This window comes from Sceloporus occidentalis, unplaced genomic scaffold (assembly GCF_023333645.1).
Source record: "Sceloporus occidentalis isolate IW3139 unplaced genomic scaffold, rSceOcc1.0.p SCAF_6, whole genome shotgun sequence".
Classification (NCBI taxonomy): domain Eukaryota; kingdom Metazoa; phylum Chordata; class Lepidosauria; order Squamata; family Phrynosomatidae; genus Sceloporus; species Sceloporus occidentalis.
In genome coordinates, this window is record NW_028316986.1 from 7,908,134 (window position 1) to 7,933,302 (window position 25,169).

The 25,169-nt window shown below is 40.0% G+C and overlaps 1 protein-coding gene across 2 annotated transcripts; it reads left to right on the forward strand.

Annotated features, from left to right (window-relative positions):
• Positions 1-1,653: 1,653 nt before the first annotated feature.
• Positions 1,654-11,989, forward strand: LOC149310391 (gallinacin-10-like). Of its 2 annotated transcripts, none has more exons than XR_016281566.1 (2): positions 1,654-1,709; positions 11,850-11,922. XR_016281566.1 is itself a non-coding variant. In XM_089528283.1 (2 exons), the coding sequence occupies exons 1-2, from the start codon at positions 9,425-9,427 to the stop codon at positions 11,987-11,989; spliced, it is 198 nt and encodes a 65-aa protein (XP_089384409.1). The 2 variants fall into 2 exon arrangements, 1 of the variants encoding a protein (XP_089384409.1); XM_089528283.1 differs by lacking the exon at positions 1,654-1,709 and adding an exon at positions 9,425-9,482 and having other exon boundaries at positions 11,850-11,989.
• Positions 11,990-25,169: the final 13,180 nt, after the last annotated feature.

Consider the following 25,169-nt stretch of genomic DNA (forward strand, 5'->3'; position numbering starts at 1 on the left):
CATTTTCCAAATTTACCATGTGGGAGGCAAATAAATGTTTTTCCCAATTATATGCACTGTTTCCCAATTAATCCAGGAGTGGTTTGTTAAACAGAAGGCACCCAATATATCATTGCTTTGCCAAGTTCTCACCAGTCCACATGGGCAGAGATGTTTTCTTTCTGGAATTAAGGAAGTATGCATGAGCTTACACTCAGAGGACTTTGCTCAGCTCTTTCTGACTAGCCACTTGGTTGCTAAGGCAATGAAGGCTGGGGTGGGAAGCTTGCTGATCAGTGTCAAATGAACCACATCAAATGGGAATACCTGATGGCCTGTGGCCTGTGACGGCTCCAGCTGTGAGTTTCTGATCTGTGACAAATGCAACAATGAGTCTTATTTTTCCAGATAACAGCATATGTGACCTCTGAGAGTTGAACAGATCAACTGGTCACACTGTCTGTCACGGATGATGGCTTGAGCTGATGCAAATGGGACAAGAGGTGGCTTATTTTGAATAGTATTAAAAAGAAATGCCTTTTTGTTTACTGGAGGCCAAAGGTCTCAACATACGAAATTAAACAGTATGTTTGCCCATCACAAAACAATTCATAAAGCACTCAGGAAATTACAGAAGACTTTGCATGTATTTTGAAATCTTACTCAATATCCAAGTGCTCTAAAATATTAGTATACAATTGGTGGAGACATTTAGATTAGCTCAGTTTATAGCTTTCCATCCCTACATATACAATAGATTTAAGATAAAATGAAATATACAAGAGAGATTGTTTGCCATTCCAAAGCACGTGAGAATAAACCTTTCTTTATATGAGAAAATATAGGCACTTGATTATCACATCTCTTCATCTGTGCGTCATAACTTAACCAATAAAGATTATTTTAATAGGTGATTGATAGAATTTTGTAGAATTTCAGTTGCTAGACAATTCTGAGACATGGTTGAAGACAGAGAAAATTAAGAGTTAGGAATGAAAGCTTAAAACACTTTGCCCTTCACTAGAAGCCCTAATTTCATCCCTTTGGATTGTGCTATACACCTATGTCAGCTCAAATTTGTGTTGGTGTCAGGGATGAGGATAAGAGTTTGGATACTTAAAGAAAATCTTCATAATGGTAGAAATACACACACACACACACACACACACACACACACACATATATCAGTCCTAAATCTTCCGTTCTTACCATCACCAGCATCACCTTTCCTATCTTTTCTTTGGTTTATTCCCATCAGAACAATGGATCAGCATCAAGAATATTATATAGCAATTAGTTATTGGTTATTGGTTAACAAGCAACCAGATTGTTATGTATGAATTCATGAAAGGTTCTTTAAGCTTCCAGCAAAGAAGACTGGCACCAATCTCCCCCTCTCCATGCCTGTACCTGGAAGGTTGCCAGTTCTCAATTTCTTCAATTTGACCTGAAATTTCAGAGTATTTTATTCACTTTACCTAGTTGAAGATGACATGTGAGATGCAGAATTTGTGGATGTCAATTTCCATGTTGAAAAGATAGGTTGATAGTAGCTGTGAGGGGATGGGAAATGCTCTTTTGATTGTTGGTGGAGTGCTTGAGAGGAGGCTTAAGGCTCCTTTCATGCTGTTTTAAAACCTAGCTATCCATGCTTTCTGTTTGCCCCACAGGATCAAAAAAAGCAGTTATGGAAGGGAAAGAGCAACCTGACCTTCCCTAGAGATCATGAGGTAAACAATATAGACTCCCTTGCTTTATTACTTTTAAAAATGTATTTACCTTTAAAATCAATTCAGGGACATAGCCATGTTAGTCTGGAATATCAGTATGCAAAGAGATATTGTAGCACCTTTGAAACTAATTGTGAGAAAGAAGTTGTAGCATAAGCTTTTGTAGGCTTGGACTACTTCCTCAGTTGCAATTAGACCACATCTACAAAACCTTATGCTACAATATCTTTTGCTCAGTTAGTCTTAACTATTCCTTTGCATACTTTAAAATCAATATTACACCAGTTCACACACACGCACACTAAAAAGCTCCTGCTGGTGGTAAATGGAGGATGAGACATTTATATATTTTACAGTAGAACTACTTAGTCTTATGGAATACAGAACAGTCATGGATCTGACTGTAACTCAAGAATTTCAGCCCTTCCTCTTTCCACAAAACCTGCAATGTTTGAGCAGAAAATATTTTTGCATAGAATAAATTCCTGAAACATTTTGGTATGCGTGAATTCCAGGCAAAACCCACACAGAAATAATCCTTGTCTCCAAGAGAAGTGAACCAAGGAGATGATTTATCCTCACATTTGAGGATGAGAGACTCAAAGATTTATACCCCTGTTCAAGAATTCAGCTTCTAACCACCAGATCTGCATTTCCTAGACTAAAGTCCATATTGCAACACAACTACCCATTGCAATTCCCTCTTCTTCAAACATTTCAGTGCTGTTCTCAGCTCAAAACAAAAAGTCAAAAGCAAGATATAATATAGTGCTGGTAGAGAGAGAAAAGCCCTACTGTAATATGTAACACTGGATCTCTGGCTCACAGGAAAGGGAGGATGCAAAGGGATCCAGCAACAGACAGTAAAATCAGTACCCAAAGATATCTTGTAGCACCTTTGAGACTAATTGTGTGCAAAAAGTTGTAGCTAAGCTTCAGTAGACTAAAGCTGTGGCCAAAGTGCAGAATTAATGCAGTTTGACACCATTCCTTCCTATAGGATTCTGGAATTACTGTAGTATATTGTGGCAGCAGAGCACTCTGACAGAGAAGGCTAAATAGCTCATAAACTACTAATTCCAGAATTCTATAGCACTGAGCCATGACAGTTAAAACTGTGTCCAACTCTGTTAATTCTGCAGTGTAGGTGCAACTTAGGCCTATTTTCTCTGATGCAGGGAGTGAATGGGTGCCCAGGAAGGATCTTTATAATCAGACTGTATGAATAGCCATAGAAATGAAAATTTGTGGGTATGGTGATGAGGTAACAAGTTCAGTTTTCATGGCGGTTACTGTGGAACAAACTGAACTTGCCACTTCAGCACCATACCTACCAGTTTTGCATTTCTATGGCTATACAGTCTGGTTATAAAGGTTCTTTCTGGTACATACCATGCATCTGAGGAATTAGTCTAAGTCTACGAAAGCTTCTATCAAACAGTAAGTCTCAAAGACAGACACAGCTATGTTTCTGAATTCAGGAAAAAATGATAGGGTATTCCAGTATGCACAAAGCCAGCTGGGATCTTCTGGCTTCCCTGTCTGGAACAATCTGTAGCTATGTCAGCTTATGGATGGGAGCAAAGCTGCACCCAACTGTTCTTAAGTGTCATTTTCAGACTTATTTTCTGTATTCTGAGAGACACAAAAAGATAATTCATACCATGCCCTGAGGTTTCTGGTAAAATGAACCTTTAGTTTACGAATGCTATGAAGATTTAGGGAACATAAATAAACTATGAAAATATGTCCTTGAGGATGATATAAACTATGGAAATATGTCCTTGAGGATGATATATCAAATGGTATGATTGTGACAGAGCACTTGTAGAGTCCCAGTTAAACTTAAAAATAAGAGCTCATCTCTGAAGTGTCAGCCTCTGTCTGACTATAGACTACAATCTCAGTTGCTCTTCTTAGGTTTGTAAAGGCTATTCATATATTTAGCCATCCTTGACAGATCAGAACATGTTGTGAGCATTTTTGAGACTTTTTCAATGAGTTCTGGCCAAAATTGTCTCTGCAAAATTCAGTGGTTTTTGTGCAAAAAGTTTGACAGTTAAGTTTCCCAAATATAAAAACCAATCAGGGAAAATGTGCAAAAATATCTCTTTAAGTTTTACAAAGTGGTGGTGAAAATTTGGAGTCTTTTGTTCCGATGATAAGAATAGATCTACATGCTATTGTTTTCTCACAGTCATGTTACATCTGCCACCTGATCAGAGTGTTATGGGGATCCAGGTTACTAGTCTCATCTAACCATCATCTCAGTCTTCAGTTCACATGGACAGATATTGCTGGAACATCATGAGCTATCAACACTGGTTGTAATGTCAAAGGTTCTGGCCAGTTACTGTCTGAAGCCAACTCAATGGTTGAGATCCTATACCAGAAAATGTACATCTGGCACATAACTATATATTCATAGGGATGTCTCCTGGTCCTTTTCCTCCTGAAAATACCTACCTTAGTGATCTATCCCTCCCCACATCCATTTCCATGTTGTATGAGAGTGTGTGTGTGTGTGTGGGGGGGATCCATAGAGACATGTACAAATATTTTTCTGCAGCTGAATGTGCTGCAAGAGGCACCCATAGAGACCTCCAGGCCCTTGAGATGTTCCTTTGAGTACATATATTACAGGAAAATAGCTGGACACATTTCTGCTTGTCCCCCCCCCCCCCTCCACACACACACACCACACTCTTTCCAATGGCATAAAAATGTCTGTGTTGGAGTAAAGGTTGCAATTTAATAGATGGTTTGGGGAAGATTTTGGTTCTTGCATAAATAGTAAATTTATAAAAACATTCTGACCTCTGTGATGGGAAAAAGTGGGTTTCAATGGCATAAGTTGGATGTACACTATTGTAATTCATGGACAGGGTCCTAGTTATTTATGAGCCACTTTTCAGAACTACATTCTTTCTAGTTCTGCACATTATTACAAGAAATCTAATAATAAACTGATAAGATTGCTCTCCCATTTTGACACTATCTTTACATGGTGGTGAGATTGTGGTGAGATATATCAGTGGATACAAAAGTCAGAATTAGCCATGTCACAGTACTTCTGATTTCTATGCAAGGCTCTGAATGCTGGATTATGAAGACAAGTAATAGAAATAAAATCAGCTCATTTGCAGTGCAGCCCAGGAGGAAAGTTCTGCAGATACCACAGATTGTCAAAGAGACAAAAGAACAGGTCCCAGAGCACAGAAACTCTTCCTAGAAGCCAAGATGACTAAACTGAAGTCGCCATACCTTGGACATATCATGAGACTATGAGCATATCTACAGGGGCAGACTTCCACTAGTTTCCATATAAAACCCTGATTTGGCCGCAGACTGTCTTCACATGGGAAGGCCAGTTCTGCACTGAATCCAGGCCATTCTTCCCTTAAATCAAATTTTAAAAACTTACCAAGAAAATTTGGAACATTCCACAATGATGCTGGGTGGCACAACTGGTGCAAGTTGTCACAACAAGCCAACCAGCCATGTGATACATATTAACCTCAGAGGAGTGGCTCATATCAGCAGCAGTGGCACCAGCAAGACCAGAGGGACACATGTGTAGACAGCCCCCTGGCATCACTGTCAAGCACCCAGGTAATGGGGGGAATGGGGAGCATCTTTAGGGCCAGAATGCTCTGTGAGCAGTGTGGACTATTCTGGCCTGTGTAGTCTCATCCTATGAGATGATATAGGAAAGACTATCATGCTTGGTAAAGTGGAAAGCAATTGGAAAAGAGGAAGACTACATTACAGGTGGGTTGATTCACTTAAGGAAACAACAGCTCTGTGTGTTGATGACTTGAATGGGCCAGTAGAAGGCCAGGGCTCTTGGAAATCTCTCATTCACAGGATCATCAACAATAAGAATACCCTAGCTGAACGTTTACATGTATGATCATTATAAACTAATGAGTTTTCTAGCATTCAACTAAAAAGAAGAATGTCAGTTTATTAAGTTCTGGGAGACTGGAAACATTATAATCACTCAAAAACTCAGTGTAGTGAGCAGTCATTTCTTATATGGATGTGCAGCTGAGCTGCAGAATCAGTCCTGAAACCAAGCTTCACCTTGAATACTTGGAAGATTTTGCATAGGTGATGGGGCTTGACTGGAGTATGTGTTGCTTTATTGACAGCATTTTACTGATCTGGAATGCATTTCCCCCCTGTAAATTTTGCACTTGAGTGCCAACTTTATTCGCTCTTGCAGAGGAACACAAATAGCTGGAGGTTAAATTAGCAGTGTGGTTCATAGCCGGGAACATTTAGATAATAACTACATTCTTGCCAAAGAAGATTATGGTATTAATGGATTCACTTTTCATAATAGGTGTTGTTGTTCCTGTTGATTATTAAAAATGGGTGTTATAAATATTCAGCAATGGGTTCAGTCATCCACATAAACTCTCCTAAGACACAGCCATGGAATTTTCCTACTACTTCAAGGGGAGTTTCCCTATCCATTTATGCAAACATTGTGACTTAACCTTCTCAACAACTGGAATGTTAAAGAAACGACCCTGTCTATCATCCTATTTTGCTTCCTTTCTGACATCCAAATCTATTTTCACATATCTTTAGCCTTTCTTTTAGAGAAGGTTTGCCACAGTGTTCTGGGACCAAAATTACCCCATTTCTCACTTTCTCAGCCTCTAGGACAATTACCCCATTTCTCACCTTCTCACCCTCCTTTTTTGATCAAAACAGAAGTAGCCAGAGCATAACGTCAAGGTCATGATTTCCTTGATTCAAATAAACCCATCTGTAACATAGCCCTTGTCTACATGGGTTATTTACTTTGAATCCCCCCTGGGCTCAACCTCTGCCAGGATTCACAACTGCCCAGATTCACAATGAAGGGCCTAAGGAAACAGGAAAGATGTTGGGGCAGCTTTGGAACCAAGATACTCCAAGCTGCCCCCAAGATATTCTAGTCTTTGCAGACACCACTTTAGGCAAAGAATATTCAAAGATAATTTGCCATTGCTTTCCTCTGAAGTTTGGCCTACAGCACTGGCATTCTCTGGTGGTTCCCTTTCCTAGTACTAATCAGTCTATCTCTGCCATGTTTCCAAGGTCAGATGGCACTACAGCAGGGTGGGGTCTACATAGACCAGAATATTCCAGGAGCAGCCCAGAGTATACTGACCCCAGAGCTGACTCAATGTCCCTGTTACCTGGGCAAGCTGAGGCAACTCCAGGTGGCTGTTTGAATGCTTGTCCCACTGTGCTACCTGGCACTGATATTTCTGGCAGGAATTGCTCACTCTGAGGTCAGAATGAAGCACCCAGCATCAATAATATGTATAGGTTCCCCAATCTAACCTCAGAATGAGTGGCACATGCCAGCGGTGCCAGGTGGCACAGTGAGATGTGTGTGCAAACAGCCATTCCACATTGTAACAGAGGGCTCCAGAGCTATCTGGAAGACCAAGGGTGATTTAAAAAAAAAAGTTGTAAAGGGGGCAGTATATGATGGGTTTAGTTTGAATTCTCCAGATGTCATCCAGACAATTCTCACCAGAACCAGGGATTGGGTCTTGCATCATCAGGACTACTCTCCGTGGAAATTGGTGGGGGGGGGGGGGCATTTTATTCAGGCCATGAAAACAAGGCCCACTTCACCTTTGTAACCAATAAATGGCTGGGGACACTGGAGATGTTCCCAAGAACTGTTTGGCTTTTTATCCCAGGGCAAAGGCATCATTAAATGAGGTTTTTGATACTGAAACTAAATCTCTCTTCAATGCTCCCAAAAATACTTATGCTGGTACAACTGGATGTACAGTTCAATGTTTCCAGCAGGATTTTGGCCTATGTACGATCAGTGTCATAGAATGACTATTACTGGGTTGAAAATGGCAGGGCAAAGAGAAAAAAGAATGAGATATTTTAAGGCATGATGGGTGGTGGGCTGCAATCCTAATCAGAAGCAGTGCATGTAAAATGAGTGTGCTAAAATCCTATGGCATGCACAGGAATGTTATGGCTGAGATCCTTCATTGGGGTTGTAAATTGACAATCTCTGCCTCCAGGGTTATGCATTGATTCTGTTGAATGGCAGTGTTGCTCTATGGAACCAGAACACCAAATGTGAAAATGAATGCACAACCAAACACACTTGTGCATCCAGACACAATGTGCAATGTCACCACTGTGCACAATGCATAATAGGCATTAATGCACAATGGTACCACATGTTCATCTCTGCTTCTGCCATTTTGACCTCAAATTCACACTAGACAAAAATTTTCAACCACCTCCATGGGGGAACATATACATCTTGTAGATACCAAAATGATTCCAGCAACATTGAGGTACGGATTGAACACACATTTGTGAAAAATTAACAGTTCTCCCATTGCAAGAATACCATTAAAACATACAAAAGAGAGCATTAAAATAGAATTAAATAGAATTTAAAATAATTCTAAAACAGAATGAAACTGTTACAGTATTTTCTGTCAGGGTTATCCAGACAATTTTTAAATTGTGAATTTAGATGCTGAATTTTAAATGTGGATTCTTTTAGACTGTATGTGTCTTATTTGTCCTTTCAAACTGTTGTGTGCTTTAATTAATGTGTTTAAATTGATGCCATTCATTGTTGATTTGTTGTTGTTCCCTGCCTTGACCCTTGAGAAGAGGTGGGTAAGAAACAACAACAACAACAACAACCAACACATCACTCATTAAAATAATAAAATGCAGTTTATACAAGATAAAAAACACTGAAGAACAGTACAGTTAAAACAGTACAACACAAGTATGCTATTAATTCATTCTGTCTCCCATTATTTGATTAATTCAGGAATAGTAACTGTGTGGGGGACAGGGGCCGATTTCCCTTGCAGATTCCCTCCCGTGTTGCACCTCCCACAATCACAATTTTCCTCTGCAGTCCCTCTCAAAATGGCAACAAGAATAGTTCTTTTTGGCATTTTGAGTGTGACTGCAGAGGAAATCAGAGCTATCTAGGGATAGTATGTGTTTTAGGGGTATTGTGTGGACATTTTTGTGGATTTTCATGCTTTCTATGTGAATCTGGGCACAAATCGCCCCCAAATTGCCCTAATTTTTTTTTTAATTGGAGGGCTGGTGGGCTTTGCACAGGACTGGTGTGAGAGGGCTTCAGGGTTGACAAAAGTAGGATATGAGTGTTGAACATTGTCCATCCTAGATGTAACTAATTAAAGATTACAGGGCCAATTTGGAATCCAATATTTTATTAAATTCATTGTCAAGCCAGGTGACAAAGTAGCACCATGCTGAAAAGCTGGAAAATCATCTGGGTTTAGTTTTTCAGGATTCTATATGGAAGACATTGTTCTAATTTCAAAAGGGTTTTCCCAGTACCACCACCTCTGGTTTGTCCCAACTGATGGGGGCAGAAGGAATTTGATGTGATTTGGAAGTGGTTCAAGTTATATAATAAGTAAAGGTTAATGGATTTGGCACCCTGCATTTTGCACCATCACTTTACTGGTCACGTCACTTGAAATTTACAGTTAACAGGCTGTGGCCAACAAATTTTCCAAATGGTTAAGGACAGTTACTTATTGACAACTGCCCGAACACCTCCATTTCACAATAATTTCAACCCTATAAATAGGCAAGCTTTCTCTTTCTTCGTCCACCTCAAAACCTCAGACAATCCTTCTGTTCACTAAGACTCAGAGCTCACCAGATCATCCATCATGAGGATCCTTTACCTCATTTTCGCTGTGGTTGTCCTCCTCTTCCAAATTTGCCCAGGTAAGAGGGGGAAAAGAAGCTGGGTAGAAGAACTCTTCCAGTCTTCGTAGGAAGCTGCATGGTCTAGTAAAAAAAACAAAAGAGAGACCTGAGATTTTTTTAGTGAGATTTCTAACCTGTCTCATCTCAAAAGTTCAGTGTGGTTAATTCATGATATTGCTTGGTACCAAGTCAAGCCAAAGCTGCAGCCATACTGCAGAATCAATGTGGCTGAACATCACTTTAACTCCCATGGCTCCATCCTATGGAATCCTGGAATTCATAGTTTGTAATGGCACCAGAGCTCTCTGACAGAGAAGGCCAAAATATCTCACAAAACAACAAATACCAGAATTTGACAGCATTGGTCCATAGCAGTTAAAGTGGTGTTAAACATCATTAATTCTGCAATGTAGATGTCGTCTCATTATATGTTGATGGGCAATAACCCTTCAGAGTTCCCTAACCCCAAAGTCTACTTCTTTTGGTGCATCTGATCTGTAGAATCAGTGCAGTTTGACATTGCTTTAATGACTATAGTGCCATCCTGTGGAATTCTGGGGTTTGTAGTTTTACAAGATCTTTAGCCTTCTCTGCCAAAGTTTACTGATGCCTCACCAAGCTACAAATCCCAGGATTATGTAGGATGGAGCCATGACAGTTAAAGTTGAATCATATGTCATTAATTCTATAGTATAGGTGCACCTCTGGAGAAGCCAGAGATAGAACAAAATACCTTTATAATGCAGTGTTCTATCATGAACTATGTGATGAGGAATTACTATATGACAAGCAATTCATGATAAGTAATACAATTATATTTCAGGGTGTAATTATATATATGTTGTCCTACTGATTCCACTATGGCAGATTTCAGTGACACTATTCATGCTCAAAAGACAAGTATCAACAGATGGAAGAGAACATCCAAGTCTTCTTCACACTACACAATTATGACATTTTTGATAATATTTTAACTATCATGGCTTCATCCTATGGACTCCTGGGATTTGTAGTTTGAAAAGCACTAAAGCTCTCTGGCAGAGAATACTGAATATACCAAAAAATGTTGTTAGCTTCATTTATTCATTTAACATATAGGAGGACTGTGTGTACCCCTCCAAATGTGTGTGTGTTATTCTATTCAGGCTGGTTCATAGCACTGGGATGGGTTAAAGGCTGAGGGCAAGACTATTATTATTATTATCATTAGTAGTAGTAGTAGTATTTATTTATTTATTTATATAGTGCCATAAGTTTTGCATGGCACTTTACACCATCATTAAAACTACATAAAACCTGTCACGGCATATTATCTAAAAGTCATAAAATATAAAACAGCATACAATAAACAGCCAATTTATCTCACTGAAATATAACCATAAAACTATAAAACTATAAAGTAAGAAACATTAGTCTGGATTATTAAAGAATATTAAACTGCAGTCTGAAATGTTTTGGAGAACAGAAGAGTGTTTGGTTAAGACTTGAAATTAGTTAAAGAAGTGATAACACATAGGTGTTTGGGGAGACACATAGCCCCACTGTGTGGCATACATAGCCCCATTGTGTGCTCTTTCAGCATCAATGCATGTCACTAGAACTGCAGATAAAAAATTGGATGAGGTATCAGATTTCACCCAGTTCAATGGCAATAACTCATGAGTTGGAGCTCTGTTAGTAATCTTACACATGCCAAAATTCCCATACAGAAGTGGTTGGACATTTTTGTCCAATGCAGAAGCATCATATTCAGTTCACGATTACAAAAGCAGAGTTGTGCATGAAACACTAGAGTACATCGATGCAGATTGATTCAAATTTTGCATTGTACATGGGTGTATATGCATATTTGGCAGTGTATTTTGGAATCCTGGTTGTGTTGTGCACTGTTGCCATTTATTACCAGGTTTGTAAAGTGCAATTGCTCTGTAATCCTACATGCAGAGTTTTACACAACCACAATGTAGGTTGTCAGACTTAGAATGTGTGTTTGTGTGTCATTTGCCTTCAACATTTGTGGTTCTTGTATGCCTTCAAGTCAAGGCAAACCTACCTAAGGCAAACCTATCATGGGATTTTCTTGGTAAGATTTGTTCAGAGGTGGTTTGCCATTCCTCTTAGGCTGAGAGAGGGTGACTTGCCCAAAGTTACACAGCGATTTCAAAATCATCCAGTGGGTTTCATGGCAAAGCCAGGAATCAAATCCTGGTCTCTAGAATCATAGTCCAACAATGTATGCCATGCTGGCTCTCCAGACTTAGTATAACGTGCCTCAGACCAATGTTTATGTTTCCCCTTTGTGAATGCTCACAGTTACCACTAATTTCTTTTTACTTCTGAATGTACTGCAAGTCAAGAAAGTAACTCTTTATATTTTGTGGATAGGTTATACTCAGCCTCCTCCTCTTGAAGATACTATACAATGCAGAAGTAGTGCTGGCTTCTGCATAAATGGGCCATGCCCACCATTCTCTGCAGAATCTGGAACTTGCCATGGAGGAGCATTGAACTGCTGTAGAAAGTAAGTAGACTGCCTCAGAAGGCTTTAAATCTCTATGCTGTTCTTGCATAGTTGCTTGGAGACAATTTCCGTATAGTGGCACTCTGCCCGGTGCCCTTAGATATACATATTATGTGAGAAGAACTGTAACTTCATCCAATGCAAACTTTGTTTATCTATTGAAACATATCTCATGCTGTCTCTGAGGATCTCAAGACAGTGTACAAAAACATTACTTTAGAACTGTTTAAAATGAAAAGAACAATTTTAAAATACTATTTTGTTTTTATTTTGTCATATTGGCCTATTTAACGCTTACAGTAAAGAGAATTTCAAACCACTTTGGGGAAAAATTAAAATTATGTAAACCATGATACTTGAGCAAATTGGGTAAAGTCTATTAGTCCCTGATGGTTTAAAATTAAAAGCCATGTTTTGACTCGGTGCTGGGGTGACACATGTTTGGTTCCAATCAAGCCTCTAAGGCAGTATCAGCAGTACAGTATTAATGCAGTCTGACATCACTTTAACTGCCATGGCTCCATGCTATGGATTTCTGAAATATTGTACTTTTGTGAGATATTCAGCATTCTCTGTCAGAGACATCTGGTGGCACAACAAACTATAACTCCAAGGTTTCCACAGAATGGAGCCATGGTAGTTTAAGTAGTGTCAAATTGCATTAGTTCTGCAGTGTGGCAGCAGCATTGAAGGGGGGTGGGTGGGAGAGAGAAAATGTGCCAAACCCAGGTTATACCTCCCTTATAGCAGATTTTAAAAAATGACCTTTGCACCAGAACATCTCAGAAGATACAGAGCCCTTTGTTCCAATGCCAGCTGATCGTTTAAAATGTGTCCTACTGTGTGACCTGGCAGTACTACCTTTTTCTTACTTATCATACAACAGCACCTCTGACCCATAGCTGCTGTCTCCCAAGCATGTTTAGGGTGTCCCTTTTCATTGATAGGGGAAATTCATCAATACGCTCCCAATTACATTAGACCTCAATGCTGTCCCCAAATGCCACAACAGTTACAATATTGTCAATCACAAGGCATCACAGTCTCTTTCTCTCCCTCTGTTCCCTCTTCTCCTAGTTATTCCCAAGCAGCCTAATTTCCTTTATTTTTTCCATATTTCTTTTCTTTTAAAAACTTAAAACATATTAGCATAACTCCAGAATTGTGAAAAAATATATAAAATAAAACAAAACTTCAAGGCACCTTGGGTAGGGCATAGGGCATTGAGGCAAGGTCAAGGGGGAGTGTGGAAGAGACCATGATGGCAAAAACAGCCCCAGTTACACTATTGAAAAGACATGTGATAATAGCTACTTTAAAACCAGTATGTTCCCATTTTCTAACACAGTTGTGACAAAAACAGGACATGTGTGATAATGGCCAGTGTCATGCCTTGTATCACATTTCACTTCTAGCTGGAAGCAGTTCAACTATTACTGGGGCTATACCACAGCAAAGCTAATGTATCTCTTTTGCATTTTTATAGGGTATTGGGTTAAGGATGCCTCTGTGCCACGATCGCTCCACTTCTATCAGCACTAAACCCATCCTGGAAGCAAATCCATTCCATTATCTTCTTCTTCAACACTCCAAAGATGTTTCTGATGAATCGATCACAAAATCTACATTTTTGATTGCATTGCTTTTCTCTTCTGGTGGCATTTCACTTGGCTCCCCATGTTTTGTTAACTAATGCGGGAGCCAAACTCAGATCTTGCATTGCCTCCAGCACCTTAATTCACAAGAATACTCTTTTTTTAAAAAACAAATACTGGCTAATTTTTGTCATGCACATGTCTTTGAAGCACAGCAGAAAGGGCCAGTGTCATGTTATAGTATTCTTCAGATTTAAACAAATAGCAATAAACAGCAGATGAACATCTTTCCCGTGTTGGTCTTTCATTTTAAGTACATTGCAAAGGGTCAAATAAATGGTAGAAAAGGCAATAATCTATATGTACAATTGCAAGCATAGCCATGTTGGCCATAAAAACATCCTACAGTCTTCATTGTGGTAATATATTTATTAGGCCTAACAAAAAAAATAAATGTTGTGTAGTAGCTTTCAAAATTACACATTTCTTTATTAGATAAAGACAGTTATAAAAAAAGCATTCAGGGAAGCCTGAGAACTTTACACTGGATAGAGATAGATTTGAGCTTTGAAATAATTATTTTGTATTCTCAATTGGAGAGCCATATTGTTACTGCTCTTCTTTTATAGCCCTCATTTATTGAGTTCAGTATAATAAGCCTTATTTAATTATGTGCCGACTCTTGTGCCATACCATCTCAAAGTAACATGCAAACTATATGGTGTTTCCATTATCACTTCCCTCTTTCTCCCCTGTATGTTTTTTTAAAGCCCTCTTTGTATGACTTGAGCCCTGTCTGAAAGAGCCAAATATACCTTTTCACCAGTTGCTCCCTATCTTCAGAGCCCTCCATTCCAATACTGGGCAGCTGGTTAAAATGTGTCTCAGTCAGCCACCCAGTACATCCAATGCTGCCACCAGTCACTCACTATGAGATCACAACAAGGTACCCAGACAAGTGATCAAGGCTGAGCACATCAATCTGACCTCAGAATGAAGTGACTCAGTGTGTTAGCAGATATGGCAGGTAGCTGAGTGGGACACGTGTGCAATCTGCTGGCTGGCATCAGAACCGAAGGTCTTTACAACAGAGGCCGGACCAGGGTAGCTCCAGGGCCAGGATACTCCAGGATGCTCTATGCCAGTGTAGATAGGATAGGAGAAACATGTGATTTCAGACACTTGCTCAGAGAGCACTATTCATAGATTTTACTTGTGCACATAACGTTGTGTCCTCCAGGCCTGGAACAGATGAGCCAAATGCTCTGTGCCAGTGCCGATTTTAGGGTTAGAGACCGCGCACCAACCGCACAGTACCTGACCCTAGCCTGGTGTGGTGGCATAGTAATGGTGACTTCCCGTCCACATGGGAGCCATCATCTTTACATAATGGACTCATAGCATCTGCACATCCTTTACGTCATGAGTGCACCATTGGTGCACTTGCGACGTAACCAGGGCACTGGGGAAAGAACCTGGAAAAACCCAGTTCTTTTAACTCTGGATGGATGTTGTGCAGTCTAGCAGCTGTGGTATCCCTCTGGAGTTAAAATGGACTCCTGCAGACTGCCATTTTCGGGTGGTCTGTACTGTGGCTCAGTTAGCCGTAACCACACTAGTAACACTGAATCAACTGGATTGAGCTACATGTTGACTCAGCATTCAATGAGTCTACTTTAGGTGGGTCTAACCAATCTGATTCCACCCAGTACAGCATCATTACCTGTTTGAAACGGTCCTTAAAATACAGGTATAGACAAGAATTGTATCAGCTGGCATAGCTAGGCGGTGAAGCAGATGGGCGAAATGGGGTAATCTGCAGCCACTCTGACTACAATTGTTCCGGGACCACAGCAACCAGATGGCCTTCTCCCCAACTGGTCTGCCACCAGTGGTCTCAAGCCACTAGTGGCAGGAGCAGGTTTTTTCCACTTCTTTTCCAGCCGGATTTGGGCTGCCTTAGATGACCTCAGCATGGTTTCCATCTGCTTCAGGGCCGTAGATTATTTAAATGTCATGCCCTGAAGTGGATGGAAGCTGCTTTCTTTGGCTTATCTGCTTCAGGCCTAGGACAGTGGAAGGTGAGATGATGACATGCTGGTAGAATATTGTGGAAAAGTCACAGAGATTTTAGGGTGGTTGCAAGTAGCTTTATTTTATTGATAGAAGCTCTGGTGGTGCAGTGGTTCAATGCCAGTCCTGCAGCCACAAGGTTGTGAGTTTGATCCCAGAAACTCCAAGGTCCACTGAGTCTTCCATCCTTTTGTCGGTCAGTAAAATGAGTGCCCACTAATAGCTGTTGCTATTAGGAGAACCAGTGGTATTACTAGCATTGGTGCCACCCAGTGTAGGTGGAGGGGGTGGGGGACCAAGCTAGCCAACACAACAGGGAAGGTGTGTGTGGGGGAAGGTGTGTATGTGGGGGGGGTGAGGTTGAGCTTGAGGTAGGCAAAGCAATGGGGAATATTGAGGGAGGCAGACACCTTTGCATGCTTGCCCCTCCTACTCTGCTGCCTTTCTCCCTTGGCCAAGAGAGTCAGGGAAACAGAGAAAAGATGGGTGCTGGCAGCAGCACTGCACTCCACACACATGGGTGTGTGTGGAAGGTCCAACCAGGTGACGCCCCCTCTCTCATGTCACCTGGTGCGGGCTGCACCCTCCACATCGTTTAGTGATACCATTGAGGAGAACCAGGTTCCAAAAGCAAGGTTCTAGTCACTCAAAGATCAGTACAAGTTATATAGCTATGTTACAGTTATCTTACTCTACAATGTGTATTGTACATTCCACATCTATGTTCAATAGTAAACTGCAAGCATCTGTTAGCTAGGACAGTACAGCAACAAATATCTTTTTTTTTTTTTTACTACCAGTAATTCTCCAGGGTGCACCTACACAGTAGAAATAATGCAGTTTGACAGCACTTCAGCTGCCATGGCTCCAACACTCTTTGGCAGGAGTGGCAGGAGTTTCAGAAGGCTAAAGACATTGTAAAACTGCAAATCTAAAGATTTCATAGAATGGAGCTACACCACTAAAAGTGGTGTCAAATTGCATTATTTCTACAATGTAGATGCACCCCTAGTTGATGTAAATGTTTTTGTTCTTGTCTTTGTCAGGTGCTTGCTTTTTATCCATAGCAGACTCAGGGGGAAGTGGTAGAAAGTATTTTTGAGCACACAGAATCATATTTACAGTGGAAGGATGTTCCTCAGAGTTATTCTTCTGATTCTGAAGCCCAGCAGTTGTTAAGAGAACCACCCTTGGGCTGCCCTGGGATATCCCATGGATACATGGATAGATAGTACAGATATTTTTTTACTAAGATGGTAGTTGGCTTGTTACCAGGGGAAACCTCTTTATGATGTGGATGAGGTTGTGATAGAACTTCTGCCCCTGTATTCTCACAGACATTGGGGATGTTGCTCCACATATTTTGTTGTAAATAAATCTATAGCCCTAAATAAAGTAGTAGCCTCAATTTAGACAAACACTGGTCTTGTCTCTTTCTTCCTAGGAGGTATGAAAAACATCTGCAAACTGGGCACATTGTGAGCTGTTTTGGATAGAGTATTATTGAAAAAAATAAAGCAAATTTTTGAATGAATAATCATAACGATCTTCCTGTCTCACTTTAAAAAACAGAGGGGCATATTGCTCATCCTTGCATTTCATTGATATCTTTATTAAAGAAAGAGGTTTCAAAACAACCACATGATAAGAGACATTTTTGCTTTTTCAGCAGGTGAAAAGAACATAGTGGAAAGTTTGTACGGCTGATATCTAAGCAAGAGATGATGATTCTTCTAGTAGATGTGTCATAGGACAAGATGTCCTACTATCATCCTGGCAAAATGGATTCTCACCTAATATTGGCAAAGACAAGAAAACAATTAACTGAATCAGTGTTCTTTCCTGAACAAATATCTCATTATCTACAATGACTTCATTATCTCTCACTCTTTTTTATTTATTTTTCATGTGAAAAAAGTACATGTTGGATGCGTTAGTTTCTCTCTTCAGGTCCATACATTCAGTCTTTGTGTTAGGGATAAAAAGAATATTCAAAAATGCTTAGAAAATGGGAAAAAAGCATGTTTTTTAAAAAAATGTTGAGAAACACTGATGAGGATCTTCACAGTTCAGAACTTATTGTGAGCAAAAGCCACACTTGGTTATTTTGAGCTGAAATTTTATGTGCGGGAAAAAGCATTTTATGTGCGGAAAATAGGTTTTCAATGCAGAAATATTGTTCTGTGCTGATTTCTACACAGAAAATGCTGTAACTGTAATTACTCTGCATAAAATTTGCACATGGTTCATTTGCATAAAAACATGCACATTTTTTGCATTTTCTAGTCAGGGATTAACATTTCTGTATTGAAACATTATCTTCCATGCAGAAAATGCTGTTTTTGCACAGAAAAATGTCCAAATTTTGTGCAGAAAGTTCCAAATTGCAAGTAGCCTTCAAAAAGGCATAATTTTAAAAGACTTTCTTGCAGTGGGAAGAAAATTACTGAAATTATTCATTGCTACCTTTGAGAAGAAGCTTAGTGAAAAGTTATATTCCTGCTCTGTGTTTATTAAGATGCCTCCCCCACCTTATTTCTTTTTCTATTTACAATTCACTTTTTTACAAAGATTCAATGGGAAAAAAGTCCAGTTCCTTTAAAACCAGCATTGATGTGTTCAGTTTACGTAGTGCTTCCCTAATTTTCTTTCTTCAAGCAGTTTGATGACAGTTTTCAATAAAACAATAAAAGCAATGACCTAAAACCTGCCAAAGTGTCCCTTTTAAATCTTTTAAAAGAATTGTAGGCTGCATCTACACTGCAGAAACAATTCAGTTTGACACCACATTATTAACTGTTATGGCTCAATGCTATGGAATTGTGGGATATGTAGTTTTGTGAGAGGTTTAGCCTTCGCTTTCAGAGAGCTCTGGTGCTATGCTACAACAAACTACAAACCCCAGGATTTCATCATAGTACAGAGCCATAGCAGTTAAAGTCGGGTCAAACTGCATTATTTTTGCAGTGATGATGCAGCTGTTGAATGGTACATCAACACTTATGCAAATCCAATTAATTTGGTGGATTTACTCTAGTTGAAATTAATAATAGGATTGAGTCCAATACAATCCAACAATTATGAAACAATCTCTATCCAAAGATGTTCAGCAATTTTTACATTTTAAAGATTTATTTATTTATTTATTTATTGTATTTCATATAGATAATTTCAAATTATCTATGTGCTAGAATCCTGAGCAATGTGTTTAACAATCTGTAGTTTTAAAAAGGTTATAGGATTCTTTAGTCCATCTTCTCTTTTATCTATAGTGGTCGAGCAGAACATTCCAGAAATTTCCCAAATGGACTATAGTTCTGTCTTTGGTGTGGCTTGTAAGAAAATGACATTGAAGAGGAACAGTCAGAAAGTGATCATAAGGCCTAAGGAAGGTAAGCCATGCTAAAGAAACATTCTTTCTTTGGATGCATCTACATTAATGAAATAATGCAGTTTGGCACCACTTTAAGTGTTGCAGCTCTGTCCTATGGAATCCTGTGATTTGTAGCTTTAGCCCTCTCTGCCAAAGAAGGCTGGTGCCTCAAAACTACAAATCACAAGACTTTATTGTGTGACTTTGCAATCCTGATCTTAAAATTCATATTTCTCCTTTTCTGTGGTGTTGGCTGAATGGGACTTAATGCACTTGTCTGCCTCATGTGACCACTTGCGCCTGACCTTAGTATCTTTGCTGCCTGATCCCTCAGACCCAAGAGTCACTATTGAGACTAAAACAGGTCCCACATTTCTGTTGCTTCCGGCTTTATCTGAATTGATCATTTTTCTTTGCCAAATATGACCTAAGAATATTGGGAGTATATAACAATATAACAATATCCATTTTACAGTTCTTTGCATTCCTCTTAGAAGATGCATCCTCATTTCATTCTCACATATAGTCAAATAGCAGTGAGAGACGTTTTTGTTTACAAGGTGCCTCCCCTGACACAAAACTGATCTGCCTGCACAGATCAGGCAATAATTCTTTGATCATATTTCTGTTTCATTGTTTCTTTTTGACATGCAAGCAAGGATACATTTGTAATGCTATTCTTATGCAAAATGTTTATTCTTACCCCTTGCAGCAAGAAAAAGTAGCATCACAGCTTCCAATGATCGACAAGGTAGGAGGGCAACTAAACATTACACAGTACCCCCCAGCACTCATACATAATTCTTTATTTGTTATAGTAGTCAATCCTGTATTTGAGGAAAAAAATGATTTTAGTTCATCCATCTCCCTACCATTTTTGTATAAAGTTTAACATCTAGACCTGAATCCGATTAGCTAGGCTCACTGAATCAAATATTGAAATAGAGATCAATATGTTGCTAATTCCAAGTGATTCAATAGGGTACTCTAGCTGGGACTACTAATAGGATTCAAGCCATAACATTTAGAAATGGGAAAACTTTCAAAGTAGGTGAATTCTTCCGGACTTACTGTGATTCCTTAAATATAGCTCCTCATTCCTCTTGCTTCAGTCTTCTTTCAAGTGATACCCTCCATTCTACCCAGAACACATTACAAAACCAGGTGATTCATCACCTTAAACCAGTATGTCTAATTTAATCTGAACAATGAATATATTTATCATTTAACAAATGGGTATACAACAATTTACCAAATGTGGTCAGAATTTAGTATTCCAGAGCACTTGGGCAAATACTGGCAAGAAGAAAAACAGCAATTGCAAAGATTTTGCATCTTGCAGAAATATCCCCCCCCCCCCCCCTCAGTGCAGCAAAGCAGCTCAACTTTTTCAACTCTATGGAGCCGTAAAAATGTTCCCTATTTGAAGGTTAGAAAACATCTCCAATCTTCCATTTTGGGGCAAGGTACTGGAGTGCGTGGTGGCTTCCCAACTCCAGGCGTTCCTGGATGAGACAGATTATCTAGATCCATGTCAGTCTGGTTTTAGGCTTTGTTACGGGACAGAAACAGCTTTGGTAACCTTGGTGGATGACCTATTCAGAGAACTGGACAGGGGGAGTGTGTTCCCTGTTGGCTTTGCTGGACATCTCAGCAGCTTTTGATACCATCAACCATGGTATCCTTCTGAGTCACCTCTCTGGGATGGGGCTTGGAGGTATTGTTCTACAGTGTTCCCATTCTTTCTGGGGGGTGCTCTCAGAGGGTGGTGCTGGGGGATACCTGTTCGACTCCCTGGCCATTGACTTGTGGGGTTTCTCAGGGCTCAGTCCTGTCCTCTATGCTTTTTAACATCTACATGAAACCACTGGGAGAGGTCATCCGAACTTTTGGAGTAAGGTGTCACCTGTATGTGGATGATATCTAGCTCTATCAATCCTTTCCACCTAATTCCAAGGAAGCTGTTTTTGTCCTAAACCAGTGTCTGGCTGATGTAATGGACTGGATGAGGGCAAACAAATTGTAGTTTAATCAAGACAAAGGTGCTCCTGATCTGTCAAAAGACAGATTTAGAAATAAGGATTCAGCATGTCTTAGATCGGGTTACACTTCCCCTGAAAACTCAGGTTTGTAGTTCAGGAATACGTCTGGATTCAGTGCTGAGCTTGGAAGCCCAGGTATCAGTGGTGACCAGGAGTGCTTTTGCACAGCTAAAACTTGTGCACCATCTATGCCCGTTCCCGGAGAAGTCATATCTGACTATGGTGGTACATGCCTTGGCTACATCTCATTTGGATTACTGCCTTTGAAAAGTGCTCAGAAACTTCAGCTGGTTCAAACAAATGCAGCCAGGCTGTTAACTGGAGCAGGTTACAGGGAGCATACACCTCCCTTGTTGCAACAGCTCAGGCACAATTCAAAGTGCTAGTTTTGACCTGTAAAACCCTATACGACTTGGGTCCAGGTTATTTGAAGGACTGTATCTCCCTGTATGAGCCCACCAGAGTGTTTAGATCATCCGGAGAGGCCCTTCTTTCTGTCCCATGGTGTGTTTGGTGGGAACAAGAGGGAGGGCCTTCTCAGTGGCTGCTCCCAAGCTCTGGAACTCCCTCCCTAGAGAGACCAGAATGGCTCCATGTTCGCTTTCTTTCTGATGGCAGATAAAAAATATTTTTATGCCACCAGGTTTTTACATATTGACATGGGTGATGGTTTTGTTTTTGTTTTGTTAGCCGCCTTGAGTCCTTGAAGTGGGAGGAAGGTGGGATATAATAATAATAATAATAATAATAATAATAATAATAATAATAATTGTGTTCCCAGGCAACCTCCCTATTCATCCATCCATCCATCCATCCATGTTGGAATTATCCCAAATCCAATCATTGTTTTGTTATTCCAAAGTTAAGGCCATCAGTCATTTTGGAATCCCACTGTTGATTCTTTGGGAAGTCTTTATTACACTGAAGGATGGCACCAAGTACCCCTCAAGGCTAGGAAATCAGATAGAAATATAATTCCAGCTCTGGCCTCATGTATGCACAGAAGGTCTCCTTCACTCATTGTGTTGCCATCAGACACCATCTGAGCAATTCCCCACTTTCCGGGGATCCCTGTTGGAGCAGTGGTTAAATGAGGGTACTGTAGCCACAAGGTTGTGAGTTCAATCCCAGGCACTCCAAGGTTGACTCAGCCTTCCATCCTTTTTTAGGTTGGTAAAATTACCCAGTTTGTTGGGGGCAATTAGGGTACAGATTGTAAACTGCTTAGAGAGTGCTGAGTTCATTGATAAGTGGTATATAAATGTATATGCTATTGCTATTGCTTTCCATGTATTCCTCTACAGGACTGGTAGATATCACCCTCTCTATAACCCTAAACCTCCACTATCCAATTTCCATGCCTCTATTTCTGGTAGCCTTGTGTGATGTCTTAGATTGATTTGTCACTGTGTGTTTATGTACTCTCTTGCATATTTCTAAATAAACCCCTCTTTATTCAGTAAACTTGGAGTCCTCCCGTAGTTTGTATTAGTATACTCAGGTGAAAATTATCCAACTTCTGACAGACCCCCTGCTGAGCTAATATATTCTCCCAGATAAAATATCAATATTGGTGGGAACCCCAATCCCTCACCTTTTGGGGCAACACTGATTCCTCATTGTCAACTCTGCATATCATGAATTTGACAGTCCCTTTTTGCTAGTTCGGAAACCAGAGTACTAAGTGAAACTAAATGTCACACAATACTCGTAGGTCATTGTGAAAATAAACCATTACCTTTTATGAGTGGTGTGATACCTTTACATTGGAAAGGGAGAGGGCAGGAAGGAGAATAAAAGAATGATAATAAAATCATAAAAAAGAAGAGACCCAAGGGTCATCTAATCCAACCTCTTGTCTGTGCAGGACTCTACTATTAAAGCACCCCTGATTGCTGGCTATGTAACCACCATTAAAAAAAACAACACCTTCTGAGTTAGGTGGACATTGCCACATAAGCATTGCTCCCAAACTATGCATTTCTAGGCAATACCCTCTCCAAGACTGCTTACCTGGATTAGGAATTAGCATCAACATAAGGATAATTGAGAAAACACAACAGGTCTTCATTGCTATGGACACTGAAGTTGGGAATTTATCTGCTCCTTTAAGAAGACTCAGAAAGATTGCTCAGAGACGGCATTACAGTTTCTTTTGTACTAGGTGTTCAGGCAGTAGGAACTGTACATACCATTGCAAATGTTAAATCTTCAGCTGTTCCACCCCCTGAAAATGTATGATGCATTACAAATGTGTACCTGAAAATCTTTTGGGCAATTTGCCATACTGTTATTTGGGAAGAAGGGCATGTTCATTTTAGTAGGAACACCAGGGCACACAAAATTCCACTACAATCTTTAGCACATGGGTGACTTGGGAAGAAAAAGGGAAACTAGTTAGTTTCAACAACAATAGAACAGAACAGCCTCATACAGTGATTTCAGAGTTGAGCAAGACTTTGAGAGACCAGGGTTCAAATCCCCATTCCATCATGGAAACCCACTGAGTGACCTTGGACAAGTCACAGCCTCTCAGCCTCAGTGGAGGGCAAAGGTAAATAAATTTTGCCCACAAAGCCCTATGATAGGGTCAGTGTAGGTCAAAATCAACTTGAAAGCTCATAACAACAGTAACTGTAGACCCACTGAATTAATTCTTGAATAGTGAGTCAGTAGTTCAATAGTAGCTAAATGTCATTGATTTAATGGTAGAATTCAAATATATAGCCATGTTACTCTGTGGAATCTTGTGGCACCTTAAAGACTAACTAAAGAAAGAAGTTGGCAACATAAATTTTCGTAGACTTAAGGCTACTTCCTCCGATGCATTTGGTCTGAGGAAATAGATTTAAGTCTATAAAAGCTCATGCTGCCTTCTTTTTTAGTTAGTCTCAAAGTTGATATGTATTGATTTAATGGATTCACTCTAGTTGGAAATAACAATCAGATTAATTTACTTTTGGGGAAGAATTAATATTCAAACTAAAAGGATGGGAAGACTAGTACAAGCATGTAAAGTGCAGAAAATGCTATTTTCTTACAAAACAACCAAGTACCAATTTTGCACAGTGCAAAGGTTTATCTAGAATCTACATCCTGATCAAAATGACAGATGAGCTTTATGGAAATATTATAGAATCGTAGAATCCTAGAGTTGGAAGATACCACAAGGGCCATCCAGTCCAACCCCCTGCCATGCAGCAACTCTCATTCAAAGCATACCCTACAGATGGCCATCCAGCCTCTGTCTAAAGATCTTCAAGGAAGGAGACTCCACCACACTCTGAGGGAGTGTGTTCCACTGTCGAACAGCCCTTACTGTCAGGAAGTTTCCCCTAATATTTCGGTGGGATCTCTTCTCCTGTAGCTTGCATCCATTGCTCCAGATCCTGTTCTCTGGAGCAGCAGAAAACAAGCTTGTTCCCCCCTCAATATGACATCCCTTCAAATATTTAAACAGGGCAATCACATCACCTCTTAAACCTACTCTTTTCCAGGCTAAACATCCCCAGCTCCCTATGTTGTTCCTCATAGGGCATGATTTCCAGACCCTTTCACCATTTTAGTCACCCTCCTCTAGACACACTCCAGTTTCTCAATGTCCTTTTTGAATTGTGGTGTCCAGAACTGGAAACAGTATTCCAGATGGGGCCTGACCAGAGCAGAGTAGAGTGGCACTATTACTTCCATTGATCTAGACACTATACTTCTATGGATGCAGCCTAAAATTGCATTGGCCTTTTTACTTGCTACATTGCACTGTCTACCTGACTCCTAGATCCCTTTCATATGAAGTCTCCTTAATTCAGTTGTGTCCCGCCCCCCCTCCCATCTATGCATTTTGCTGGAAACAAAGGGCTCCTGCGACTGCTATCCCATGGCACTCAAATATAGGATTATTGTTCTCACTATTGGATAGCATATAATGTCAGGTAGCAGCAAGATCTAAATGTAGAACACTTTCCTTGGTTTTTGTGGCTAGGAACACAAAAGAAAAGGTGGAAAACCAAACCCATGCAAGCACACTCCACTTCATTTTTTGCACAGAAATCTGTTCCCTCAAAACAGATAGAGTGATGGACAAAACTAAATAATATGGTG